Source organism: Bombyx mori, chromosome 1 (assembly GCF_030269925.1).
Source record: "Bombyx mori chromosome 1, ASM3026992v2".
NCBI classification, from domain to species: domain Eukaryota; kingdom Metazoa; phylum Arthropoda; class Insecta; order Lepidoptera; family Bombycidae; genus Bombyx; species Bombyx mori.
Genome location: NC_085107.1, coordinates 6080027 through 6101997, shown reverse-complemented (window position 1 = coordinate 6101997; position 21971 = coordinate 6080027). Strand labels below are relative to the sequence as shown.

The window sequence follows — 21971 nt, the reverse complement described above, 5'->3', positions numbered from 1 at the left end:
CAAGAGCAGTGCTTCGCAGAATCTACCACCGGATCGGAAACGCGACCCACTGAGAAGATCCGTCGAGAAACTCAGTGGGCTGTGTCTGTGGGTTAATTTACTCGCCGAGCCCTTCGTTGCAAGCGACGGGTTCGACGAGAACGATGACCGGTGCTTGGGGTACCTAAAAGCACCGTTAGTGGATCAGGAGGATCCGAGATGACGTGTTTTGGGTTACTTCTGTACTGTAGTAAGTATAAGCGATAATTTTTTTTTTTTGTTTTTTTTTTTTTTATTGCTTAGATGTGTGGACGAGCTCACAGCCCACCTGGTGTTAAGTGGTTACTGGAGCCCATAGACATCTACAACGTAAATGCGCCACACACCTTGAGATATAGTTCTAAGGTCTCAGTATAGTCACAACGGCTGCCCCACCCTTCAAACCGAAACGCATTACTGCTTCACGGCAGAAATAGGCGGGGCGGTGGTACCTACCCGTGCGAACTCACAAGAGGTCCTACCACCAGCATGTATATATGTATAATATACCGAAGACTACAAAATTATAGATTTGTTTTGACGTTACAATCTTGTTGGTTGGTGACGTTGGTATTCGAAGCGTAGGTATAAAAATTAATTTTAATAAGCTCAAGATTACACAAAATTTTCATTTTAATTGCCAACCGGACATATTATATAACAAAGAAATTAACAACAGCTTTGAAACAATGATGCAATACCAATGTTTTGTTATATAATATCGATTAATTACCTCTATATTATTAATATTATAAAGCTGAAGTTTGAAGAAGTTTTTGTTTGGTTGAACGCGCTAATCCCAAAAACTACTGGTCCGATTTGTAAAATTCATTCAGTGGTAGATAGTCCATTTCTTGAGGTAGGCTATAGGCTATATAACATCACGCTAAGATCAATACAAGCGGAGTACTAATAAAGAATATTTCAAAGTCGGGGTTTTTTTCCCTTTTGAAAGCTTCCGCTGCGTGCTCTGCGGAGACGGTTAACGTTTCGCTAAAAAAATTTATGACAGAATTGTTTCCCTCTAAAAGTTAAAAAAAATGTCCGCGATAGCATATGTCTATATTTTATGGTTGGCTCACTATAACCTTTTTTATGCTAACCACATTTGTTCTAAAATAAGCATTAATTATGAAGGGGTTTTTATAAAGATTATATTAATCCTTATCCAAATAAATACGTTACTCATTACAAAAATTTAATTTAAAAGAAATTTTCCCTTTACATCATTTGATTTCAATGAGTATCTTAGATGGTATCGCAGTTTTAAAATAACATTGCAGAAAAATAATGATCAAGCGCGTAATAATAATGTACAAGGCCGGTGCGCGGCGGCACATAATAAGAAGAAAAACAAGAAACACCCAAATCACTTCAAGATAGGCTTTGAAAATTGTAGATTTATCTCGATTTGTCCAGGATCCCGTCAATCAGCCTGATCCTGATTATTACAGGACCATTCAGGAAGTCTTTAGAAGTCTACCTTTTCGACCAAAAAAAAAAGAATTATCAGAATCGGTTCAAGCATTCTCGAGAAATCGGTGAACATACATAGATAAAAAAATGATGGCCGAATTGATAACCTCTCTTTGGGATTCGGTTAAAAAGCGTGATTTTGGTACCTTAAATAGCTCCTTAACATTCTATTATTCAAAAATATTTTCAGCTTCTACGTAAATGAAGTCGCGGGTAAAATTTAGGGTTATCACAAAGTAACTGAATAGTAGAATAGTAGTAGTAACTATTCCACGCGGACGAAGTCGCGGGCAAAACAATCAGTTTTTTTTTAAATATCAATATGTAATAACAAAAATGTAATGTACACAAATTTAACTGTCACACCATGTATTTTGTTTATCAGTTTTTTTTTAATTCACGAGTACAAAAAGTTACTTATTCTTAATATATCATATATCTTTATATAACAATCTTAGGTTTGTGTAAAATTCTACAATATAATTATATGCAGTATTTTCCAACGTATACTGCATATAATATTATGCAGTAATTTTCTTTCAACGGCTTTTTTCTTTCCATTATACAGTACACGATGCTAATACTATGTGTAATGCTACGAGTATTAGAATCAAAAAACTGTAAAATCTAAAAACTAACGCACAATCACCATATCTCAAAAATAATGTGTGATATTTCTTTCTATACTAAAATAATATCATAAATGTGAGCTTATTTGTTTGAATGTTCTTTAATCAATCACTGCAAATGGATAAGCGGGGGACGAGTGATAAACAACTTGAGATACGCTGATGATATAACCTTCTCACACAGACTAGAGAAGACGTGGAAAATCTACAGACTCGTCTGGAAACTACCAGAATTAAATTTGGACTTGCTATTAACCGGGACAATACGAAGATGATGATAGTAGACCGGGCAGGACGAATTGTTTTTATGTATTTTTTATTGCATAGACGGGTGGACGAGCTCACAGCTCACCTGGTATTAAGTGGTTAGACGACGATGCACCATTACCAAGTCAGCAGTGCAACGGCTAGGAAAGATTTGGAAGGATAGGAGGATTACCAAGACGACTAAGGTCAGATCGATGAAATGTGTTGGGTTTCCAATCTTTCTGTATGGAGCCGAAACCTAGTCTTTAAGATTGCAATATTGCCATAAAATCGATGCACTGGATTCGTGGTGCTGGATGCGCCTCCTAAAGATCCCGTGGATAGCATTCCGCACCAATGCATCCATCCTCAAAAAACTCTGTATCAAAGACTTTCGTCAACTGTACAACTAAGGGTTTTCATTTTCTTTGGCCACATCTCCAGAAAAGAGGACTCGATGGAGAGACTGGTAGTCCAAGGCCGGGCGGAAGGCAGGAAATCACGCGGCCGATCACCAGCCCACTGGACTGACCTAATAAAGAAGGCAACTGAGTCCACTATGGTCGAATGTACTCGAAACGCTTCGAACCGTCAGACCTGGAAGCACATTGCCTAGAAGGCGGTCCTCGGTACCATAGGCGACCTAAAGGGTGCTTCTGCATATACATCGTCAGCGCAACCATGACCACTCTGACAAGAGTGTCCGACTAAATAAATAATAGTTTAAAAAAAATAAAAAAATACGCTTTTATAGAAAATCCCACTATTTCTTTTTTTTCATTTTCATTTTAAATATTGATTTGTCATTGGTCCTTAATAAGTATTATATACCAAATTTCGAGTTAATCCGACGTTTTGAAGGGGGTCAAAATCATGTTCAAAACAAAACAAAACAAAACAAAACAGTGTTCAGCGAGTGGGCCACCACCGGAGTGTACAAAAGTAGAAAAAAGTTATATGATCTGTACTCTGAAAAAGCCTATAATAATGATGAAACATTTCATCAATATGTCAGGAACTATTCAAAAGTATTTAGAAAAGTTTGTTTAGCGGCAAAATCTTTACATTTAAGTGATTTAATAAAAAATGCCCCTGACAAGATAAAGATGACTTGGAACATCATTGGTAGAGAAAGTGGAAAAGTCAGAAATAGCCACCAAGAATTCTCATTAAAAATAGATGATAAATTGGTAACTAGTCATGAAGATGTGGCTAATGCTTTTGAAAAGTTTTTCTCTGACATTCCAGTTTCAACTACCACTTCTCTAAATTCATCCCCCACAGCAGCTGAAATATTATTGCATAGACATGTCAACAAATGTAATAAAATTTTTAAATTTAAGCAAATTAATTCAAGCAATATTATAAAAAGTTTTAATAGCCTTAATGTAAAAAATACAGCTGACTTGTGGGGAATATCAGTAAAGATTTTGAAGTCTGTAATAGACATTATTGCTTCTCATCTTGTTAGCATTTTTAATGATTGTATTAGGTGTGGTGTATTTCCTGACTTAATGAAACATAGTAAAGTGATTCCTCTTTTTAAATCTGGTAGTACTGATGACCCCTCTAACTATAGACCTATTTCAGTACTCCCTACGTTGAGTAAAATCTTTGAAAAAATAATTTTGACACAACTTTTAGAACATTTTAATTCAAATAACCTGCTTCATAATAAACAATTCGGGTTTACCAGGGGTCGCTCTACAACTGATGCAGGTGCTTATCTAGTCAAAAATATTTTTAAATCTTGGGAGGAATCACATGATTGTCTTGGAATTTTCTGTGACTTATCCAAAGCATTTGACTGTGTTGAACATGAAACATTGGTGAGGAAACTACATCACTATGGTATTAGGGATGGTGCATTGGAACTTATTACTTCCTATTTATCAGAACGGATACAAACAGTAGATGTGAAAGGTAATAGATCCTCAGGTACCTTGTTGAAAATGGGTGTACCTCAGGGTTCCATTTTGGGTCCTTTTTTATTTCTAATATATATAAACGATTTACCTAGTTTTATTGAGTCCCGACACGAGGTCGTATTATTCGCAGATGATACATCTTTATTATTTAAAATTAAACGACAATTACAAGTCTATGACGAAGTGAATGATGCGATTTCGTGTGTGGTTCATTGGTTCCGTATCAATAACCTATTATTGAATAGTAAGAAAACTAAATGTATTAAATTTACTTTAAAATGTATTAAACCATCTTTAAATGTGAGACAAGTGGAAAGTGATATAATTGTTTCTGAGGAATCATTGGAGCTTGTTGAGTCAACCGTATTTCTTGGTATAACAGTGGACTCCAAACTGCAATGGGGACCTCATATTCATAAATTGGCGAGTAAGCTCAGCTCTGCAGCATACGCAGTAAAAAAAATTAGAATGTTAACAAACGCGGACACGGCTCGTTTAGTTTACTTTAGTTACTTCCACAGTGTCATGTCCTATGGCATTTTGCTATGGGGCAATGCGGCCGATGTAGAAACGATATTTATTCTGCAGAAAAGAGCTATACGCGCTATTTATAACATGCACTCAAGGGAATCCCTGAGGGAGAAATTTAAAGAAATTAAAGTTCTCACTATGCCATCCCAGTACATTTTTGAAAATTTGATGTATGTTCGTAAACATATTGAGGAGTTTCCTAAACAGTCGGACATACATAATAGAAATACTAGGAACAAACACAAGCTTGTTGTGCCGATGAGTAGGTTACATAAGATACGAAATTCATTCGGGTGTTTGTCTGTGCGCCTGTACAACAAAATCCCACAAGATGTTCAGAACCTACATATACATAGGTTTAAGAAAACTGTTAAAGAACATCTGTGCAATAAAGCTTACTATAAAGTCAATGATTATCTAGAAGATTGCACAAAGTGGGAATGAGTTGCTCGCTCCGGGCATTTCAATATTGTAGTAATTGTTACGTTATAATACTCATTGTAAAAAACTCATATTTTAAAAAAAATGTAATATTAAAAAATTAATAAATAATAATTGCTTATTAAAAAAAAAAAAAAACATGCCCGCTGAGTTTCTTGCCAATTCTTCTCAGGACGGAGGCTAGTTCTTGTGAATTGGCGGTAGTTCTTTTGACGTTCAACAAGTATGTACTTTCATTTATGTTGAATAAAAATTTTTTGATTTGATTTGATTTGATTTGAAAGATTCCGTTACATACTAACCTACATAGGTACGTCTGAAGCTAATAAAAGCGTATTAAAAAGAAGGATGAGCGGATTTGTATACAATGTGGCTTACTATATTATTTATGGCTGAAATAATAAATAAGATACTTTTTATCATGGTGATATAACGACAGTGTGTACGCTGGTTCGTGATTTTACGCACCTAAAGATCTAAAAATCGTGCAGTAATTTATGGACCACACATTTCTTTATCCCGAACAAATACAACCTGCTTAATTATTTCTGAATTACAAACTTAAGCGATTAAAATCTTGAGATACGTATAGTGCTATATTATCGCCAAATTTTAATCAGCTAATAGATGTACTTCCAAGATATCAGCGGTTAAAGTATTTGATGAGTATTAAAAAAGGACGACCAATTAAGTGAGTATAGTAACTAATTTGAATGTCGTCTTGACTAATTTTTAAGAATAAGAATAAGTTCTAAGAATATTATGCTCATAATCTCACAAAAATATTAAGACCCTTGTTGGTTGAAATTTAGAATTTTTGTTTTTTTTTAGACCATAAAAATGACCATTTTCTATTAGGTGTTACTTAGTATTATAGTTAAAAAAACTCAAGTACTCTTGAATTAACGGTCAAAATTTAGAAATAAACGACTTTTTCCGTAAAAGTCATCAATAACAGACTTTAAAGCTGTAAAATAACTAATGTACTTCCATACTATAGGATTTTTTTTTATTCGACGGATTTTAACTATTATTTTACAGGCCTCGACGTGTTTGTAAATTGAATCTGATATGATACATTTTGGTTTTACGAATATAAGAACACTTGTCATAGTACACAATGTTAGTATTACACCTTCGAGAAAATTACAGAAATCCTACGTTAACTAAATCATGGCAACTACACAGCGACAAAATATCGGGAATTCAATAAATTGAAATTAGTGTAAGAATAAAAAAGACAAAATAGTTAAGTACCAATATCTCCTTTGTTTGTCAACCGGCTATCTTTCCATTTTTAACCGACTTAAAAAAAAGAGGAGGTTCTCAATTCGACTGTACTTTTTTTTATGTTTGTTACCTCATTACTTTTGACTGGGTGAATCGATTTTGAGGATTCTTTTTTTTATTAGAAAGCTGACGCTTACCGTGTGGTCCCATTTCAATTTAGTCCAGTTCTGATAATGGTATCCATGAGAAAACCATATAAGTCTTAAATTTGCATTAAGTACGTGAGCGACAAATAGATGAATAACTCAATAACTGAATATCACGCCAACCGATTTCGATGATTATTGTTTTTAGTGTATATTAATTTGTTTTGGAATATTTCTTTTTTCTATTTGAAGTCGGTTTTTGTTAGAGCATGTCTATTTACAATTATTGGTGACATTGAGAAATTTTACCATTATTAAAAAAGCCGACTTAACCTATTAGGTGTATGGCTCTAATAAAGAATTAAAAAAAAAAAAATTAAAAAAATATATACTTTGCTTTTCGAATTTCACTAACATATAAAATGGAATTGATTACGGTCGAATGATCATTGGGAAAATTAGCTAAGAAAAACACCTGTTCGCAAAAACTTTAAAGAATAATTTTTAAAATGATATTTTGGTGTCCTCCCTAAAAATTTGTCGAAGAAAGCATACGAATTACCTATATAAAATGTGAATTTGATATTCGTGTTTTTTGTTTTTCTTTTCATATATCGGTGGAGAAACTCACAACACACTAGATATTAAGTAGTTTCGGAACTAACAGAGATGAAATTTCCTTCTTACCAACTGAACTTATTATTAGATATTTTAACTATATTTTATATACTTTATGACAGATAGATAATCTGGCTATGTCTATTTGTTTTTTTATTGTGGTAAAATGTGTTTGCGAGCCAGATACGTTGAGTTTTAGTAATTTTATGATCGTAATAAAATATATTTATATGGATAAAAATTATACGACCATAGCGCCGCACGCAATACATATTTATTTTTAACAATCTGATTAAAATGATAATGACATATGTGATTGTTGTATTTGAGTCAGATACAGATAGGCAGATAAATTTTATAAATTTATCTGCCTATCTGTATAAATCAATAATAGCCAAAAAGCCAGAACCGATTCTGACGAAACTTCCATTGTATCTACCACCAATACCAGCTATTTTTGTAATTATTAAAAGATACTGAATAAAAAATAAATTTCCTAGACGTAAGACCAGAGTGGAATCACGGGATCAATTAATTTCCAATACTCGTAGTATCAGTTCCTAGATTATGTAATTCAAGTTCATTTTCAGGGTTTTTTATCTTTCTTAAAACAATGACTTACCTTTGATTACCTGTGTGTGTCCCACGAAAATCAGCGTTTTCACAAAAAGTCTGTTGTAGGTTTATATTAATCATGTGTGTAGGTGTCAGCATATGTATCGTAAATTTATGTATTATCTAACCAATATTCATATTCTATCGCACATTATAGTACTTGATTTACCAGGAGATAAACCTTTCGGCACTTTGTTTTAATGGAAAACTGTTAAAATTCCTTACAAAAAAAAGAATTCAGATTTTTGTTCGTAATTGACATCGATCATCGGAACACACTTCATAGGTGTGTCTGCGGATTTGTGGCACTGTAGATTTAAAGTGAATTAAAAAAAAAAGTTTCCAAAGAATAATTTTAAAGGCAACTAAAGGTTAAGTTAATCAACTGTTTAGTTACAATAGTAACAAATAAAAACTGTCTTAATAATCACAACCGGAATTTAAATGGCATGAAGAGGAAATAGAAGTAAGACAGTGATTTGCCAGCCGATGATAAATTGAAGCAACCAATGACCTCGTCATCCATCAAAAGTCTTCGACGCGGGACCGAGCTTTGCAACTATTCATATGTCTCGTAAAACTAAGCACTTAGTTTTACAAATGAACTGTCGAAACCTATGATGAATACGAGTCATTGAATGTAAGTGCGTTGTGTTTGTAAGTAGATGAAGGTACTTGGATACCCTACTTCTTCAAAGAGTACGTAATCAATCTACGGTGCATTTGTGTCTCTCTGGATTTAGAAATGTTTCTGTAGTGTGTACAATAATGCGAAATTGTAATTAATTTATAGCGTTTATTAAACAGATCCACATAGAGATAACATACAAAAATGTGTCATAAATATATTATTATTATTATTAAATAAGAATGATAAAATATTAAGTGATAAAATACTGCCACGCCTAATAACTTAAAAGGTACAATTAGGTGAAACATACAACACATTGAAATTTTCAACAATTTCGTGCACTTAAAAACAAACTACGTTAATTTAAGATCATTTAAAAGTTAAACTAAAAGAAATCTCAATCAATTTGGATTTGTACTTGCAAAGGCAAACAATAAAAGTCGCCAACATCGGCACGTGTTGTCAAAACATAGAAACTGGCAAGGCAAGTGATGCGTGCGTGCGTACTCTTGTAGGACGATCGAATTATTGCTCGCTGTGGCGCATTGATTTTAATAAATACTAAGTTTCTTTGTGGCAATAGTTGACAGTGGAACGCGATTGTAAAACCAACTTTAGTACACGTTATTATAAGTTTTGTACCCCATGAGAACGACCCAACTGGACCCGCGTTATATCTGACCTACCCTCCTTTATAACTTTGTATGTACATTTCCGACGTCGAGAGATGTATACTCCGTTTCTAGTGGCAAAATAATTAGTCATAGCTGTTAAGAGACGGGGTGCCAGTGTACTCACACTGCAGCCTATGAGTATACACTTGTTAGATGCAATAGATTTTAACAATTGTGTCAAAATTTATTTGGACATTACAAACGATGTACATGCTTTATGTTAATATTCCTATGAAATTATCTATCGTTCTGTGACTCGTATATATTTTTTCGCAACTCGAAAAAATCTGTTTATATTTAATGACCTTTTGAAATACAATTAAAAACTTTACGGTATATTAAGAGTTTTATATAGAAATTAAAAAAAAAATAGTAATTAACTTTCAGTCACAAATCACAGTTAATTTCATATTTCGATGACCGCTTGATAAACTTAAATTCAAAGTTTGATACAAACAGAAACATCAAAGAGATCGTTTGCACATGTTCCACAGGTCAGATCTCAACACAAAAAGCGTCAACAACAACTCTCATTAAGGTTAATAAGGCTTAATAATTCTTTTTAGCGCAGGCTTAAAATAATTAAAAGAGTATTGGGTGAAAAATACGTTGACGGTTTGTCAAAACATTTTTTTTAATACGCACATTTTTTTTGATATACATCGATTTTTTTCATAAATTACAGAATTTAGTAAACATCGTAGCGGTAAAAGCAAAACAAAAACAGTTGTTGAATGTCTCGTGTTCATGTTAATCACATGTTACGTGTGGTCGATGTTCGCAGCAGAACTCTACTACGACATACGGGACTTAGAAATTGCCAGAATGTCCTCCTCCTCCTCTATCGATGCCAATGGATTTATATGTCAAAAACAATTTGGATCCCTATTCCATTATAGTTTAGGTATTAAATTTGAGAGAAAGAGACAGCGAGACGAAGAGAGCAAGAGAGAGAGCGAGAGAGAAGTAGAAAGATATATTTTATTTATGTATAAATATCAGGAACAAGTCGAAATTTAAATTTTACGTAACCTGACATTCTTTAACTAACTTAGTGGTATTTTGTTGTGTTTATTTTGAGTATGGCAACGACAAATGAATTCTACTGATTTCGAGTAGGGGATTCTGGCAGAGGGATTTCACATTTTAGGAATTTTGATACTTTTGACATTAAAACGAAGCTCTCCACTCGACGCTCGAAGATCTTCGATCACCTGTCGCCTGACGACTAGTATACTATTTACACAAAAAGCTTAATGTACAGCATTGTTAGATGCGAAAATTCGTCCAGATTACGCTACTGAGTTAAATTTACAATTGTGTCGGTTTAATGTTAAATTTTCCCGTAAGGTCGGATCACTAACGAGGCCGCAGGGATTAGGTCGTTCAATTAAATGGGTTCTCGAGAGATTATTGATTTGGTTTACGTGTCATATCACAACGAACAGCGTTTGTTGGGGTGTGTTTAGGAAACGGGCGGATGTTATTGCGGTAACCGCTACGATAGTTCGAAGCCGAATTAATAATAGACCCCTAAACACGCCTGTCAACTTTCCAACAAGTAACAATAGTAGTTTTCACCCGATCTCATATAGTGATAAAAGTAACAAAGAAACACTACAGGATTAAAAGGTGCGCGACGCGAGCTCGCTGCCTGTATCTATGTCTTACTTTTGACGACTAGTTTTGCCGAAGTCTCGACTTGACCCGCAGCCGTGGTAGCGCGGCATGTGAAAGTGCCAGTGTCTTCTTCGTATGTGTTCCCGATTAGCAGCACAGCGTTGTTGCCTTCGTGAATCATCTGGAAATTCATTATGGAATTCTTTGAAAAACACTTAATTAACATTTTAAGTTCGATTCGAATACTGATTCTACGGTTTTTTTCAAGATTTCAATTCGAAGTTGTCTTGAAATCACTAGTTTTTCACGAAAAAATCAACAGTCATCAACAGCGATGTCGATGTGACGTATACTGACATGATAGTGATACTAAACGCTCAATTTATTCAGTTAAGCTGACAAGATCGTATGTGCAAAAAAAATACCTGAAAATCGGGAGTCTCCGGTATTAGTGCACCTTCTCTCAGCCATTGAATGGTCGGCTTGATCTTGCTGGTGATCTGTGTTTTAAATTGGGCCGGTTGGCCCTCGTAGACCACGATGTCACGAAGAGGTGTCAGGGCTGGAAGATTATCAGCCTGGTCGGGCTGTGTCACTTTCAGTTTCGCAGCGACAGTCACACGACCAGCCGAGTTATACGCCACACATTTGTAGTCCCCTTCGTCTTCCGGGAAAGCTTCTGATATACGCAGGGTGTATTCATCAGCGGTCCTCGACATTTGGAAGTATTTTGATGGTTTAATCAGTTTATCACCCTTGTACCACTGTACTGTTGGAAGAGGTTTCCCAACGATCTTACAACTGAACTCAATAGCCTGTCCTTCAGCGACAATTTTGTCCTTTAAAGGTTCGATAATCTCGGGTGGGGCATTTGCTGCTTTCGTTTGAGGTTTAGGCTTGTCCTTGGTAGCTGGAAGGCTTACAACACATTCAGCATCACATCTGGCTTCTCCAGCGCTGTTAATTGCAACGCACTCGTATTTACCAGAATCTTGCGGGTAAGCTTCGAGAATAAGCAGGGTATAAGTTCCATCTTCTTCTAGAATCTTGTTCCTTATATCAGGTTGGACTTTCTTACCGTTTTTCAGCCAATAAACGTCAATAGGTTTCGTTCCGGTAACCTTGGTGTCAAGCCTCACAAGTTGACCTGAGGTCACGTTAACGTTTTGAGCAGTTAACGTAAAACTAGGAGGAACGATCCCTCCACGTCCTTGACGTCTTTTTTCTTCCACCACCAAGTTAGCGCTGCATTTAGCAGTCCCACCTCTATTTTCAGCCACAGCAGCAAACACAGCGGAATCTTCGACAAACACCTGTCTTATGATCAATATAGACTTGGTACTAAATGTATGAATTTGGAAGTCAGGCGAGTTTTTAATAGGGAAATTCTCCCGATACCATTTAATCAAAGGCAAGGGTTCGCCATCGAACTCAACTTCGAATCTAGCTTGTTCATGTTCAAACACACGGCAGGGCTGCATTTTCTTAGTGAATATCGGTGGTTTCGAAGGTTTAACTGGCCCTTCCACAACTCTCTCTTGTGTTTGAGCTTTATGCTCGATCTCCGTTGTCTCAGTAGAAGTAATTTTACGTGTTATTTCTTTATCCCCGACGACCTCTTTCTGAGTTTGTTTTTGTTTCGCAACGTGCACTTCTTTGCCGTGCACGGTCGATTCCGAAGGATCCGGTATTCTTGGCTTTTGAGTCACCTTCTTTTGCACTCTTTGTTCCGTTACTTCTTCGGTCTGGTCACTGCAATATATACCGTTCGATTTAGAGTTATAATGAACTACTGTGAAGTTAAGCAAATCTCATTTCTATAAAAATGTTAATCTATATAATAATATATAAAAAAAAATTGCTGTTCGTTAGTCTCGCTAAAACTCGAGAACGGCTGGACCGATTTGGCTAATTTTGGGTCTTGAATTATTTGTGGAAGTTCAGAGAAGGTTTAAAAGGTCGATACATATGAAAATGCTCGGAATTATATAAAAACAAACAATTTTGTTTTTCCTTTGATGTATCCCCCGTCCCCAAACGGATTCCTTTTGTTTGTTTTAAGTTTATTTTATACAAAACTTTAGGTCTTTTATTTATCGATTAAGGCACTACGAAGTCTGCCGGGTCAGCTAGTAATATATGAAAATAAAGGGATACTTACAGGTTGTCCTCGTATCGTTGGGCCATGCTTTTAGCTACAGTATTGCTTGTAACTTTATCACCGGGAATAGCGTATTGGTGAGTCGATTCTCTCAGCCTACTCTCCTTGATGACCTGTTCGTTTTCCAATTCTTGAAGTTTATTGTAATATTCCTCATTCTTTTTCCTCTTTACAGACTGTTGCCATTCCGTTTCTGGTTCTTTGATTACTTTAGGTTTTAACTCTGGTCTGTGATCAATAACGCCCTGGCGTTGCAGTACTTGACGCTCCTCAAATGTTTTCTCTAATTCGGTTTCAGTGCGTTGATATTGTGTCGTTTCATCGTACCACGCTGTTCAAAGAACAATAGCATACTTTAATTATTTCTCGTTGAAATGTTAAATTATTTGAAAGGTTCGACACATACCTCGTATTGATCCATGATAAAACCGGAAGAAGCAGGTGAATTAGCTGCGTTTCTTGGATAGAGAGATAGGATTTTAAAGCAGGAAAAGGTGTGTTTTTTGCTTTAGCTATGTATCAGTGTGTGTGATGTTTTTAGGAGCTTGTTAAGGACATGACAATTCGTGTGATCGCGTCCTTTCTCAAGGACAGTATAAAATGTTAAGTAAGCAATGAATGTCTTGAGTGAAATGAGTTTACACTTACGACGTGGTGCGTTCTTCAATACACCTCGATAATCGTCATGTCTGGGAATAACTTTTAATTCGGCTGATGCCGCCGCCTCGCCGGCTGAGCTTCTTGCAATAACTTCGATTTTACCAGTATCATATTGCCTTGTCTTTGGTATGTCGAAATGATACATTCCATCGTAAGTCAGTTTGTATCTTGATCCCTGAAGAAAGCGGTTTAATTAAGCCTCATGTTTATAATAAAATAAACTAAGTTGGTAACATTTATTATAATTATTACATTGACGATGGTGTTGCCGTTTAGGAGCCACATCACTCGTGGTTTTGGATGACCAGTTACGCGACAGCAGAAACGAGCCCATTCTCCTTCTTCTACCGTAACTGCGTCCGGAAGACTAACGAAGACAGGTGGGCAGCGCGCCTTACTTTCTTCCACTACTTGCTCGGGCGTCCTGATAAAATTATATTTCATGTAATAAATATACTTAGTGTTTGAAAATCATGGGTGATATAGACTTTTCTAAGTAATTGTGCGACAAATATGTTAATGATAGAGCACATTCTACATGAAATCGAATATAATAAAAATTAAATACAAAAAAGTGGACCTGTTGCGTGGCCTTTAAGTCCTTATAAATCGTTATCAATAGCCTAAATTTTTGTGAAGTGTAAAGTAATAACTGAATTATGTAATAAAAAAAAAATCAAGATATATAATATTATAAAAAGACTACTCTGATGAGTATGTGGTGTTGAAGACACAATCGTTTGGTGATAGTTTTACGATTTATAAAAGTTTTCAATTTACTGAAATTTAATTTCATGGCCCCAGTTGTGATGTCAGCCGACTTAACCTAATAAGTGTATGGCTCTAATAAAGAATAAAAAACAAAAAAAAAAAGTGATGTCTACCGTATTCACCAGAGGAAGCTTGATAACGTCTCTTTTAAGAAATTCTAAACGATATAATGATAGAATGTAATAAATATTTTGTATACGCACACTTGCCAAGATGCTTCCATCTCTCGTATTTTTTCAATGCTCTTCATGTGTTTAGGTAATTGTGAATCGTATACGATTCCTGGTTTTCCTGTTGTTTTGATGACTGCTTTGGTTTCATCCATTCCATACAGATTGGTAGCGCGGCAAAGGTATTCCCCACTGTCTTCAGGATATACCCAACCGAAGTTCATAGCAACGTAACCGAAGTCGTAAATGGGTGTGAAACGATTTTCTGTAATAGAAATTCGCAAGGTTTATATTTTAGCATACTAATACCAATCACTTACCAGTGTGCTTAGTGCCAGTTTTTTAACGCTCTCGATAGCGTAAAAGTGTAGTCTATTTTGTATGCAATTGGATCAACGCCCCTAGCGGCAAACGTAGGCAAACGTTCCAACTCCATACAAAATCGAGTTAACTTTAACGCTATCGAGAGCGTTAAAAAACTCGCACTAAGCACACAGATCATGATAATAACGGGAAAGGCTTAACGTTGGTTTGCTTGATTATTTGCAAAGTCGTTCGCCTTTAAAAGATTGAGTTTATTTCTTTATTTATTTCGATACGGCGAATCAAAAACACCGATGAAGGCGAAATTGATGGGTATGAATTTAAGGGACATGACTAGTATACATAGGTATTGATAGTACCATGCATAAGTATAGGATGGATGGATATGTATGGATATTTTATTTATTAAACAATCTAGTACTGAATCATTTTTATAACAGTTATTTTTAATGTATAATGATTTTTGTGTTATTTATCCTAAATTTCTTTCTCATTTAAATAATAGAAATTTAATGAAATTTACATTAATTTCAAATACACCGATTGAGCGTGACTTAAGCGTGATTTAACTTGAAAAAAGCATGTCGAAATTAATGTGCAATAAATTCAAATACTTACTATGTAGTAAAGGTTTTCCGTTAAAGAACCATTCGACTTTCATATTAGGATCTCCTACTGGCGCCAGTTGACATTCAAATTTAGTAGTTTCCATTTCTACCAAACTGGTTTGGCTTTGTATCTGCGTAACGAAGCGTGGTGGTTGTTTCTTATCCACGTCATACAGATCATCCTCCGTCAGATAAACTTCAGATGTATATTTTTTTATTGTAGCTTCCATCTGTGTGAGCGCTTCAGACCTCTTCATTCCACGAGGAACTTGATTTTGTAGAATAATATCAGGTAATTCTAAAATTATAATATTTTTTATAGTTAATAAGTCTAGTAATCTTAATAGTTATTTAACAACTAATATATTTAAAAATTTTCTATCCAGAGTAAAAAATATTATATACATATAAACCGAAAAACTTACTCTTGCACGAAATTGTAGCCTTTGTGAAATCCTCTCCGAAGTCGTTAACGGCACGACAAATGTATTCACCGGAGTCTTCAGCATAAACATACAAGATGTCCAAAGAAACAAAGCCCATGTCGTATACCGTCCTATATCGATGGCCGGAAGGTAACAATTTTCCGTTGCGGTACCATTCTATGCGTAATTTAGGATCTTCTTTAGGTTCGACGCGACACTCAAATCGTACACCCTCTGATTCTTCTACTGTGTGCGATTTGATTTGCGTGATAAACTTAGGCGGTGTACTAACGATCGGTTCTTCTTTCGGAGCATCGCTTATGCGGCCTCTTTCCAGTTCTTTAATCTTTTCGCCACTCATACCTTGCGGCAATTGTGACTCTAGAACGATATCGCGTTTGGCGCTGCAAGTTATTTTAGCTGTAGTAGTTGCTGATCCCCATTTGTTTGTGGCCCGACAGGTATATTCGCCGGCGTCACGAGCATAAATGTAATCAATGTCTAAAGCAATAAAACCAAAATCATTAAGCGTGTGCACACGAGAGCCGGTAGCAAATGGCCTGCCATTGTGGAACCAATCAATCCTCATGGTAGGGTCACCTACTGGTTCAACACGACAATCGAAGTGAACCGGACCGCCTTCAGGTACGTCGATATTATCTTTTATCTCTACCGTGAATCTCGGCGGGTTCGGTTTTTCGTCTTCGATAGTAATCTCTTCGCGTTTGTGAAGCGTTTCTTCTAGTTTCTGGATACTCTCAGTTCCGGACTTAAAGTGTGAAGGCAACTGAGGTTCAAGGATAATGCCCTGTCTTCCCTTTACTTGCAACTTGCAAGATACGGTTGCTTCACCGTGACGATTTGTTGCCTTGCATGTGTACAGACCGGCATCTCGTTGATACACTCCGCCGATTTCCAAGATTACGAAACCAAAATCATTAATGGTCTTAACCCTAGATCCGGTTAATAGCGGTTTTCCATTGTGGAACCATTCAACACGCATACTCGAATCGTTTACTGGTATCAAGCGACATTCGAAATGAGCCGATGAGTTTTCGGAAAGAATTAGGTCCGAAGGAGTCGTTGTGAATTCTGGTGGGTTTCCACTTTCAGCTTCTGGTGTCAAGGTATCTACGGTTCCAGAGTAACCTTCTAAAGCTGCAATCTTATCAATGGTCCCTTCCATTCCCTTCGGCAGCTGTGATTCCAAAATGATATTACGTTTTCCTTGTACCTTCATAGAAGCCGTGGTAACGGCTTCACCATAGTTATTGTAGGCTCTGCACAAATATTCTCCAGAATCTTCAGGATACGTCGGAGATATTTCCAGAATAACGAATCCAAAGTCGCAGAATGTCCTAAATCTGGACCCAGCTTTAAGTGATTTTCCATTCCAGTACCATTCAACCTGTAATTTACAAAATATTATTTAGTAAATTTTCAGGGATGTTTTATATAATTTAGGTAGGTACCTAATTTAAAAAAATACATATTAGAAACATCCTTACTTTTAGGTTAGGATCATCGGTCGGTGTCAGTCTAGCTTCAAAGTGAGCATTTTCGCCTTCTCGCAAATTTTCTATGTTTGAAAGTGGAACTGTAAACACTGGAGCTTTGCCCTTTTCTTCTTCTACAGATGTATCTTTCCTTCGAACCATAGAATCTTCCAAAGTTTGAAGTTTTTCCAATCCACCTTCCATGCCCTTTAAATTACAAATTTACATTTTAAACAGGTAAACAACTAAAATCACAAAATGGATTCGAAATAAAATTGACTAGTCAATCAATTAATCAATTAAACACTCACCCGCGGAAGTTGCGAGTCCAGGATTAAGTTTTCTTTTGATGTGCACTTAAGATTGGCCTTCGTAGAGTCACGTCCTAGCTTATTGGTGGCGACACATTCATATTCACCAGAATTTTCTTCGTAACAATATAAAATATCCAAAATTACAATACCAAAGTCATGGAACGTTCTGTACCTATGTCCATGAGGCAACTTTTTCCCATTATAGAACCATTCAACCTTTAAGTCAGGGTCATCTACTGGTACAAGTCTTGCTTCGAAGTGAGCACTCTGTCCCTCAACTAATTTCGTAACATCCTGAATTTGAGTTATGAACTTAGGTGGCTCAGCAGATGGTGTTGATGGTGTCTGTTGTTGCGCTCCTTGTAAGCTTTCTAATTCCCTTATCTTTGCTAAAGAATCTGGCTGTAAGCTTTCCAGGTAGACGCCACCTTTTCCATAACAGTTTATAGTGGCACGAGTAAAGTCTTCACCATATTTGTTGTAGGCGCGACAAACATATTCACCAGAGTCGTGATTCTGTGTGTAAGCTATGTCGAGAACGACGAATCCAAAGTCTGAAACAGTTTTGATTCTTGTAGAGTGACGCATATGTTGACCATTGTGGTACCATTCGATTTTCATATCCGGATCGTCGACTGGTACGACAGTGCATTCGAAGTGTGCAGACTGTCCGTCTTTTAGACCTTCAATGTTTTGTATGTGTGTTGTGAATCTAGGTTTCTGTCCTTTACTCTTATCCACGCATTCTAGTTTCACGCTTATTTCAGCTTGTCCCCATTTATTTGTGGCACGACAGGAATATGTTCCAGAATCAGTAGTTTTAGTTCCTAGTATCTCTAAAACCACCATCCCAAATGCGTAAACTGTGCGGATGCGATGACTAGCTTCAATGGTCTTTCCGTTATAGAACCATTCAATAACCATACTTTGGTCGCCAGTTGGTATCAAAGATGCCTCGTAGTGAGCAATTTGTCCTTCACTAATATCAACAATGTCTTTGAAAACGGTGGTAAATTCTGGTGGTCTACCTGTATCGTCATCAGGCTGTTGCCCGGGTTCTTTGCGAAGAGAATCCTCCAAATTTTGAATCTTTTCTAAACCTTCAGTTCCTTTCGGATGTTGAGTTCTTTCAATTAGATTATCTTTACTAGTGCAATATACAGTAGATGAAGTAAAAGCTTCACCCCTCTTGTTGTAAGCTTTGCACGTATAAATGCCACTATCTCTTTCATACACGTCCACGAGATCTAGCGTCACGAATCCGAAATCACTAGTAAGTTTGAATCTGGAACCTTGTTCCAAAACTTTACCATTGAAATACCACTCAATCTTGAGATCTGGATCATTCTTGGGTTCTACTTGGCCTTCCAAATGAAGTACTTGGCCTTCTACTAGTTGATGCTCAGCAGCAATTGGTATAATCCATTCTGGTTTTGGATATTCTGTATCCGGAACGGAAGGCCTCCTACCCTTTGCCAATCTAGCTTCCTCAGCTTGTTCGACAGCTTCCAAACCAGCTTTACCTTGAGGATGCTGAGTATCAAAGTAAATGTTTTTGTCACCCGTGCATCTTAATGAACCAGAAGTTGTAGCTGAGCCCTTGCTGTTCGTTGCTTTACAAGTGTAAATACCGGAATCCTCTTCGTAAGTATGCGTTATATCAAGCGAAACATAGCTGAAGTCATGAGTACTCTTATACCTAGTTCCCGATGGTAGAGGTTTATTATTAAAGAACCACTCGATTTTAAGAGTAGGATCTCTAGATGGTTCCACATTACATTCGAAATGAATATTATCTCCTTCTTTACATACAATATTATTTAAATGGGATATGAATACGGGCGTTTCATAAGTTGGTTCGGGAGCTTCAGGTTTTTCAGGCTTGGGCTGCTCAAGTGCCCCAATACGATCGAGTGAGTCCGGATGAAGTGATTCTCCAAGCAACCAATGACGATCTTCTATTTTAATCGATGCAGTTGATACAGCTTCACCCAAAAGATTTGTTGCTTTACATGTGTAAATACCCGAATCATCATTTCGCAAGCTATTAATAGAAAGAGTAACTAAACCAAAGTCAAACGTACTCTTCAATCGAGCTCCAGTAGTTAGCGTGACTCCATTTTTGAACCACTCAATCTTAAGGTTTGGATCAGTACGTGGTTCTACCTGAGCTTCCAAATACACGTGCTGTCCTTCTACAAGCTTGTCGTAGCTTTTTAGATGTGTAGTGAAAATAGGGGCTTGTTGAACACCAGTGTCAACGAACATTTCGGGAACCTTGTTCATGGCAGCTTCCTTTAATTGAATTTGTTCCCACGACTCGGGTCTCATGGCCTGGTCGATAATAGTAGATTTAGTTTTGACTTTAAGTGATGTCGAAGAAACTGTGCTACCAGCTCTATTAATAGCTTTGCACATGTATAAACCTGCGTCATTTGCCACGACTGAATTAATGTCTAAAGTAACAAAACCAAAGTCATGAGTGGTGCGGAACCTTGAACCTGAAAATTTGGAAAAGTACAGGTTATACTCTTCATCGTATAGTAAGTATATAATAAAACTTTCTAAAGCTTTTTAAAAAAAAATACTTTGTAAAGAATTGTTTAAACTTACCCATTTTCAATTCTACGCCATTTATGTACCATTCAAACCGAAGACTAGGATCACCGACAGGAACTACGCGAGCTTCATAATGTGCGTGTTGTCCTTCCCACAGTTCGGATGGCCCAGTAAGAACCTGAGTGAATATCGGTTTTTCGAACTCGCGATCTGGCTCTTCTGAACGTCTCTCATGAGGCTGTTCAAGTTTCTGAATTTTCTTCATTCCTTCGGGATGTTGGGTCTCCAACTGGATTGCTGCTTTTGCTTTATTTTCAGAAAACACAAATAATATTAGTTATGCTTAACTAGATAAGCAAGCTCAGTTTAAAGCGATGTCTCTAGGGTTATAATAATATGTTTGTTATTGTTATGACTAAAGTATTATTTCTCGTTTATACTATATTATCCTAGGTGCGAACAAACACTGCACACCTGGTTATGTAATAAGTGGAGCGTGGATGTCTAGAACATTGAAAAAGTGGCCATTAATCCTGAGATAAGACTGATGACAACAATTTAACGGTAAAGTATAAGCACTGCCCTTCAAACTGTGCCACTTGACTGCCGTGTGGCATATAGGATGGATGATATTACCTACCTATCTATCTGGACTTACAATACTAAACTAATAGTAGAACAGTAATTACGAACATGTTAATAGCCCGTCTTTATTAATATGTATTTTAATATTATTAAAAGCGTTCATTCTTACTTTTGATTTTCATTGCAGCCGTAGTTACTGCTTCTCCAAGTAAGTTGGAAGCTCTGCACATGTAAACGCCTTCATCTTCATCGCGTACGTGTGAAATGGTCATGGATACATAACCGAAATCGTGCGTTTTCGTGATTCTGGAACTGTCTTCAATGAGTTTCTCGTTTCTGAACCATTCAACTTTCAAAGTTGGATCTCCAACCGGAATTAATCTGCAGTCAAAGTGTGCAGTCTGGCCTTCCTGAATATTATCAATATTCTGTAACGGTTGAGTGAATACGGGCCTTTGCCTAGTAACTGGTTCCGGAATTTCGGGACGTTTGAACGGTTCAGCTGATTCCAATTCTCGGATTTTCTCTAAACCTTCTGGACGTTGAGATTCCGATATTATACTGCCTTTTGCGGTTACTGTCATGGAGATTGCTGATGTACAGTGTCCTAGAGCATTAATTGCCTTAACCGAATATTCTCCTGCATCTTCAGGTACGCAGTGTTGAATATCCAATGACACGTAACCAAAATCAAAAGTGATATGGAATCGTGCGGCAGATTGCAGGGCCTTGCCATTGTGATAAAATTCAATACGTAGATTAGGATCATGTACTGGTTCGACTTGGCATTCAAAATGAGCTGTTTTTCCTTCAAAAACATGTGTGGTGCCTCGTAACTCCGTAACAAATCTTGGCGGGCTTATCTTTGGCTCTTCAACTTCGATCCTTGTAGAGTGACCTTGAGCTTCAAGTTGTCTTATCTTTTCCAAGCCGTTAGGATGTTGTGTGTCCAATATAATGTTTCTATGTCCTAAAAAATATGATATAAGCTATAATCGACCAACGAGTACTTTTGAGGTAACATGTTTTTTTTTTTATTGGGCAGTAAATCTGTCGGTTTTATACCGTATAATAATATTAAAGTTAAGTCACTGA

The 21971-nt window shown here is 36.5% G+C and overlaps 1 protein-coding gene across 1 annotated transcript in view; it reads right to left on the bottom strand.

The window, feature by feature from the left end:
- Positions 1-10843: 10843 nt before the first annotated feature.
- Kettin (kettin protein) overlaps positions 10844-21971 on the bottom strand; it is a 28207-nt gene continuing 17079 nt past the window's right edge. Inside the window, 19 exon segments of the mRNA NM_001114876.1 lie at positions 10844-10984; positions 11229-12555; positions 12965-13295; positions 13613-13799; positions 13877-14048; positions 14599-14830; positions 15508-15795; positions 15923-17330; positions 17431-17618; positions 17620-17625; positions 17726-19273; positions 19276-19284; positions 19286-20233; positions 20346-20387; positions 20390-20394; positions 20396-20597; positions 21046-21115; positions 21118-21120; positions 21122-21846. Of these exon segments, the coding sequence (NP_001108348.1) occupies positions 10844-10984; positions 11229-12555; positions 12965-13295; positions 13613-13799; positions 13877-14048; positions 14599-14830; positions 15508-15795; positions 15923-17330; positions 17431-17618; positions 17620-17625; positions 17726-19273; positions 19276-19284; positions 19286-20233; positions 20346-20387; positions 20390-20394; positions 20396-20597; positions 21046-21115; positions 21118-21120; positions 21122-21846 (7832 nt within the window).